The sequence below is a fragment of the Lipotes vexillifer genome, unplaced genomic scaffold (genome assembly GCF_000442215.2).
Source record: "Lipotes vexillifer unplaced genomic scaffold, Lipotes_vexillifer_v1.1 scaffold1158, whole genome shotgun sequence".
In the NCBI taxonomy this organism is placed as follows: domain Eukaryota; kingdom Metazoa; phylum Chordata; class Mammalia; order Artiodactyla; family Lipotidae; genus Lipotes; species Lipotes vexillifer.
In genome coordinates this window covers 491,431-498,302 of record NW_006793745.1, presented here as the reverse complement: position 1 = coordinate 498,302, position 6,872 = coordinate 491,431, and the positions used below count along the sequence as shown (strand labels likewise).

General features: G+C 46.2%; 1 protein-coding gene across 1 annotated transcript in view; it reads left to right on the top strand.

The window, feature by feature from the left end:
- Positions 1-6,872, top strand: part of SMYD1 (SET and MYND domain containing 1) — a 37,078-nt gene that overhangs the window by 28,905 nt on the left and 1,301 nt on the right. Inside the window, exons 7-9 of the mRNA XM_007466726.1 lie at positions 2,667-2,759; positions 4,783-4,946; positions 6,094-6,262. Of these exons, the coding sequence (XP_007466788.1) occupies positions 2,667-2,759; positions 4,783-4,946; positions 6,094-6,262 (426 nt within the window). The remainder of the gene's footprint in view (positions 1-2,666; positions 2,760-4,782; positions 4,947-6,093; positions 6,263-6,872) is intronic.

Here is a 6,872-nt window from a genome sequence, read left to right as displayed (position 1 = left end):
TGGGGAGCTAATGTCCTTCTTTCCCTCCCCTCCTCTTTTGGTTCCTCCTCTGGCTTCTACCCCTTCTCCTCTGGCTCCTTTCCCTTCTTCCCTGTTTTCTATTAATTGTGGTGTGCTCCTGGAGAGGGGAGCCTCTCTCTGTGGGGTTCCTTACATCCTATCTGCAGATCAGGTTTTCCTGCCTTTACTCCGAAAAGGGAGCCAAGTGGAACAGCCCATTTCCCTTCTCAGAATAGCTTTATCACATGTTGCATGTGTCAGTTAACAACCTTTCAGCCAGGTTGTTTTGAGAACCCTGGCAGTTGCCTCCTTGAAAAAAATTTAATTCCCTTCCAGAGCTTAAAGTAACACTCTTCCTTACAACATCAAATTGAGCAAGGCTTTTATTAACACCTAACAGCTTGGTATTCCCTGAATTTACCCTGCAAGATATTGATTACTCCAGAAGATTCACTAAGAATTTTGAGTTTTAAAGACAACGGAACTTACAGTGGGCTGGAGACTAGTGCTCATAAACTAGATGTGATTTTATGAGCCAACACTTGGGCAACAAACTATAGGTGAAACTAAAGATGTACATTTGATGGATGGGTGACACACCTCCGAACCACCAGTCACAGAACTCTACACAGCCAGGCAAGATATGGACTCCTCTCACTAATGTGCCTGATTCAAACGGGCTAAGGAAAGCAGACGCACACTGAAATGACTGGTCTTGGGACCAAGGCATGGTCTGCTAACTAGCAGAGTGCTGAGTAGCACTCGAGCGGGAAGCCAACATTCGGGTCGTCAGGCAGGAAGGCAGCCAGAAGCCAGGAATCTCAGCCAAATCAAAGGTCAAGGTGAAAGTTAAGTCAGGAGTGAGACCTGCCGGAAGAAGTCAGAGCATTGATGGATGCATCAAATGTTGGAGTCAGGCTGTGAGACAAGTACAGAAACAAATACAGAAGAATTGCAGGGAGGCCCAGATACAGAAGGATATGGAAATGAAGGTAGTCAGAATTTTAGGGATAATCAAGAACTCTGCAGAAGCCAAAGTAGGTGAGGTGGGGAGAAGCATACATATAATCCCACTTCCTTAAGTGACCCTGACCCCGAGGCAAGCTGTCCTGGGTTCGAGTTCTCCTATTGCAAGATGGACACTGTGGAACTGGCTCAAGACAGCTGGGAGCCTGAGGGAAGACCCTTGATCTCCATGTATTAGGGGGCTGTATTTTTAAGGGAACAGATGCCCATTCTCCTGTAACTTTTTGGTAGTTTAGTGACGGTGACCTCACAAAATAATGTGAGCAGCAGATATAAACACAGCTGTTGATCCCGATTCTTTGTGGTGAAAAAATTGGACGACCAGAGAACTGATTAAATTGTTCTAGTTTTGTACAGTGGAAAACTCTAGTTACTGAAAAGGCGATATAGGTATTTTTATATTTATATGGGAAAATGTCCACAATCTACTGAGTGAAAAAAAGCAGGCAATAGACAGACATATGTTATTATTCCAGTTAGGAAAAGATTGATGCTATTGACATATACACACTCATGCACGTGTGTACGTGCAGGACTGCAATTCAGCCAGAACACACTGATACAGTCATATAGACATACTCTTTGTTGATGTGTCTGTGCCTTTGATAGGTCAGTGCCTTTCCTGTACCAGTTGTTAAATAGTTTAAATATTTTTCCTCTGTATACTCATTGGAAAATACTCCTCAACGTGCTGTGTCCATCTTTGTGTGGGTTCTGGGGATTTCTACTGTTTTCTCCATACTTTTTCATAATGTTTTAATTTTTCACAGTTTGCATATGTTAATTTTACAGTCAGAATAAATAATAAAGGTATTTTTATTTTGGAAAAAAGTTACATTAGATTTGCCCAAGCAAAAAAAACATCGTTTTTCAGAAAAAAACTTCTCTTTCTTTAGTTTTTTTTTTTTTTTTTTTTTTTTTTTTTTTTTTTTTTTTTTTTGCTGTTGAGTTTTTGGGGTTTTTTTTGCCACATGGTATGCGGGATCTTAGTTCCCTGACCAGGGATCGAACCTGTGCCCCCTGCAGTGGAAACGAGGAGTCTTAACCACTGAACCGCCAGGGAAGTCCCCCCAGAAAAGAGCTTCTGATATGGATAAGCATAGCAAACAAACTTTTCCTTTGGTCTTTGAGAAATTTGGCACTTTTTCTTCAAAATTATTGTGCCTTCATGGGAACTGGCTTCTTAATTATGGTACCTCAAATATCAAAACCTCATTTTTTTTTTTTTACAAGATCACTAGACTGCTTAGGCAAACATAGGGAGTCTGGTAGGTCTAGATTTCACAGCTGACAAGTTCTCTCATGGATATCCTTTGGTCTAGACAAGGAAGTATGGACTGGATGCAGAGACACTTGGAACGGTTGACAGCCCATAGCCACAGGGCCTTCTTTAATGAGCTCTAATGGCAAACTGGAGTATGATATTTTTTGGTAAAGTCCCTGGCCTCTGTCCTCAACCACTGGACCACCAGGGAAGTCCTGAGCTATAGGGACCTTGAGTGGCATTTACAGAACTGAAGCATTCAATGAAGAAGGCATTAATCTTGTACTACAGTGAATGTCAAAGGTGGCAGCTGTTCAAAGATGCAGTGGGTTGCCTCACAAAGGGGTCTCCAACTGAATGTCCCTCCCTTTCCCAGCCCTCTCAGGAGGTGGTGAAGGAGATGATACAGTTCTCCAAGGATACGCTGGAAAAAATTGACAAGGCTCGCTCTGAGGGTTTGTACCACGAGGTAAGAATTCATTTTTTTTTTTTTGTGGTACGTGGGCCTCTCACTGTTGTGGCCTCTCCCGTTGCGGAGCGCAGGCTCAGCGGCCATGGCTCACAGGCCCAGCCGCTCCGTGGCATGTGGGATCTTCCTGGACCGGGGCACAAACCCGTGTTCCCTGCATCAGCAACTCATTGAAACTGGATTTGAGGAGAGCACAGGCAGCCTGACAAATGTCCTGGGGCTGGGGGGTGTCTGTGATATCGGGGATTGAGGAATGGAAATGGCAGTGGGAGTCTTGCTTTCTCATGTCCTGGCTACAGTGTCCAGATCTACTAACTGTGCATTCAACCCTGGCTCTAGAAACACCAGGAGTTCTCAACTGGCTGTACACTAGAATCATTGAAAAAATCCTGATGCTCAGGACAATTCCTCCAGAATCTCTAGGAGTGGGACCCAGACATTAAGATTTGTAAAGCTCCCAAGTGATTTCAACAAGCGCCTAAAGTTGAGACCCACTGCCAACACTGACCTGCAGAGCATGTGCCTGCACTGAATTCACAAAGGCAGCTTGTTGGAAATACAGATTCCCACATCTCACCCGCTAAGGTGTGATTCATCTAGTCTGCAACAGAACACAGGGACCATGAATCAGTATTTTTTCCCCCAAACTCTTTAAACAATTTGGTAGCTAGGTTTGGATGGCACTAGTGCATGGCAAGGTGGGAGATTAATTTCTGTTCATTTCTATCTGCTTTTCTCTGATCTTCATTTGCCTCCTTTCCTCACTCATTCTTTGCCCATTTTTGAGCCCTTACTTGGGTGACCAACACACGACATGCTCTTTGCCTCCCGGGAGTTCTGTCAGGTTGCGGGGAGAGAGTCCCATGAACATAGCGTTGCTGTACGGTACGGAAAATCTATGGCAGAGGCTCGAGGTAGGAGCTGGAGCTCCGGATTCCATTCCTCTGTCGTCTTCGTTTGTCCTCTTCTCTGCTGAAGCTTGGTAGGGTCGAGTGTAGGGCTGGACGCTGCCCATGGCTTACAAGGATTGTCTTCAGGATGGATTGTTTGCCAGCTCACAGTTTGTCACACCACCCCTACCCAGCTGCCTCATGGGCCTCTGGGAGAGTCTCAGAGAAAACTCGTTTCCACGCATTTGAAATGGAAAGAATTGTGTAACATTTCTCCCGTGAGAGTGGCAAGGGAAGGAGGGGAGAACTGTGAACCACTAAAATCTAGAGACCATCTGACTTTGTAGGGTGTAACTGAAGATACGTCTACACATGAATCAGTCAGAAAAGCCTGACTATAAAGCCGCTTGTGGTCGGGCCCATCGTCTTCCTCACCAGGACCCATGTGGCCTCCTCCTGATGGGTCGCCTGGCCTCTCTCTCTGCCAATCCATCCCGTACACTTCGAGCAGGGCATGACTGTTCAACCTCGCTGTGCATAAGGGCCACCCAGGGGCAGATGTGAAGGATGCCAGTGTCCCTCCCCCGGGTATTCAGTTTCAATCGGTCTGGGGTAGGACTCAGACATCGGGATTTAAAAAAGCTCTCCAGATGACTGCAAAGCACAGCCAGGATGCAGAATCATGGGAATGATGGTTAAGATAAAGCTCCACTGCTTGATTTGAACGCTTGATCCATTGCTCACTTTCTGTGTAACTTTGGCAAAGCCCTTGCCACTCTGTGCTGCAGTTTCCTTGTCTGGGAGAATGGGGATATTCGTAGTGCCTATCTCATGGTGTTGTTGTGAGAAGTACATATATATGTATGAACATGGCTTTCATAACTCCCTACTGACTTCTATGATAACTCCTCATTCTGCCATGTCAGCTGTGTCTCCCACTGTTACCCTTGCCATCCCTACGTCTTCGCCAAACAGGGCCATTTTGCTATTCAGATCACAAACTGGTGCTTTCCCTTCCCTGCCGGCAATTTCCTCAAGCTTCGAAGAGTGAGTGTCCGATGCCATCGTGGTGCTCCCATATGTGAATTAAGCATGTGCTCTGGTGCAGTGATAACAGGGCCTGTGTCTCCTAGGTTGTGAAATTATGCCGAGAATGCCTACAGAAGCAGGAGCCAGTGTTTGCTGACACCAACATCTACACTCTACGGATATTGAGCACCGTTTCCGAGGTCCTCTCCTACCTGCAGGCCTTTGAGGAGGCCTCACACTACGCCAGGAGGATGGTGGATGGCTATATGTAGGTGACGATCCTGGGTCTCAGGTAGTCTCCTGGAAATCTGTCTATTCCAGGGATGGCAAAGAGATGGCATGCATATTGCTACCTCTCCCTCCTGCACCCACAGCAGGCATCAGTAATTGATAACTGTCCTCTTTATAACTGAGTCTTTGTACCATGGTGTTCTGAGCAATAATGTCCAAGTAATCAGATTTGCTACCTGAGATGAAATCTACTTGTCATCCCTGGTCTTTCCCAAATCCTCCAGCTTGTCTATCATTTGGGAGGCATCTTCTGTCTGTGGTTTCCTTAAGGCTAAATCTGGCTTGATTTTAAGTGCTTAGAAAAGTTTCTCCCCCCTAACAATCAACAGAGGCAATCTTGTCAGCTTTAGATTTTATTTTAAAAAAAAAGAGGGACTTCCTTGGTGGTCCAGTGGTTGAGACTCCTCGCTTCCACTGCAGGGGGCATGGGTTCCATCCCTGGTTTGGGAACTAAGATCCCACATGCTGCACAGCAAGGTGCAAAAAAAAAAAAAAAAAAAGAGGTGTCAGCCATTCTTGCTTATAAATTGTAAAAGGCAACTCCTTTTCCCTCCCTCTGCTAATGTCCTCTCTTGCCTTATGTGCCCACATTGGCATGTGAATTTGTATTTTTGGCCAAATGAATATGTTGGCATAAGAAAGTTGCATTTCTTTGAGTAGATGTTACTCATAAACAAAATCTGGAAAAACTGTACACCATGCGAAAAGGAAGTCCTGTTAAGAGAGTGTCAAGGAGGTGAAGATACAACCCTGTCCCGAGAAGGACATTCAAATTATTTTTTTTCCCCTGAACTTCCTAGCCCTTTCAAAGGAGGGCTGAAGGCTCCCAGCTCCTTGTACTCAAGTTCCAAGTACAATCTGACCCCGTTTCCCCATTAGGACTTGGCTCAGTAGCCTAGGTCGGAGCCTCAGCTCTTGCAGCCTCACCGCGTGGGATGTTTGGCATCTCACTGCATCTCTGTGTTCCTTAGTCTCCCTTGATGGTTGATGCCTCACAGCGCTGGTGGGAGAGTATATGGACTTAATCAGTGAGGTCACTTTATAAGTTGTCAAATGTTGTGCAGATAAAAGGTAGGTTGGGAATATGTGTTAATAAGTTATCATTACTTGCTCTGCCCCTGCAGGAAGCTGTATCACCCCAACAGTGCCCAGCTGGGCATGGCCATCATGCGGGCAGGGCTGACCAACTGGCATGCTGGCAACATTGAGGTGGGGCACAGCATGATCTGCAAAGCCTACGCCATTCTCCTGGTGACACACGGACCCTCCCACCCCATCACCAAGGACTTAGAGGCAAGTGGCTTCTTGGGGCATGTCTGGGCCCTCTGAAGATGAAAGCTGAGTGCCAGACTCTGCTTTTGGAAAGACCCTAGATTGCCTGCTAGACCAGAAGGGAATTCAGAAATGCTTAGTCCGCTCCCCTTGTTTTACATCTGAGCAAACTGAGGCCCAGAGAAGGGGAGTAACCTGTCCTTAGTCACAAAGCGAGTGGATGGCAAAATTGAGGCTTGAACGCTGGGATGCTCCAAGCCTGGACTGAGAAAACCTAATGGTGTGCATGCGTGTGTAGCACGTACATTAGAAAACGTGCCACATGGAGTAGAGTCAGGGAGCACAGGCTCTGGGATCAGACTGCTGGGATCCAATTCCAGTTTTACCACTTTCCAGCTTTGTGGCTACAAATATTGAGTGTGTGGGCCTCAGTCTTCTCATCAGAAAAATGGAGAAAAAAGGGGTAAGGTTGTGGCAAAGGTTCAATGAATTGACGTGTGAAACGCACTCAGAGCAGTGTCTGGTGAGTGGCACATGCTCTTCATAGCGGCTGGCTGGCTTTGTGCTTCGAGGGCTGATTTATTTGGAAGTGACAGGGTTCAGAGGACTGTCCTCAGGCAGTAGTACAGGG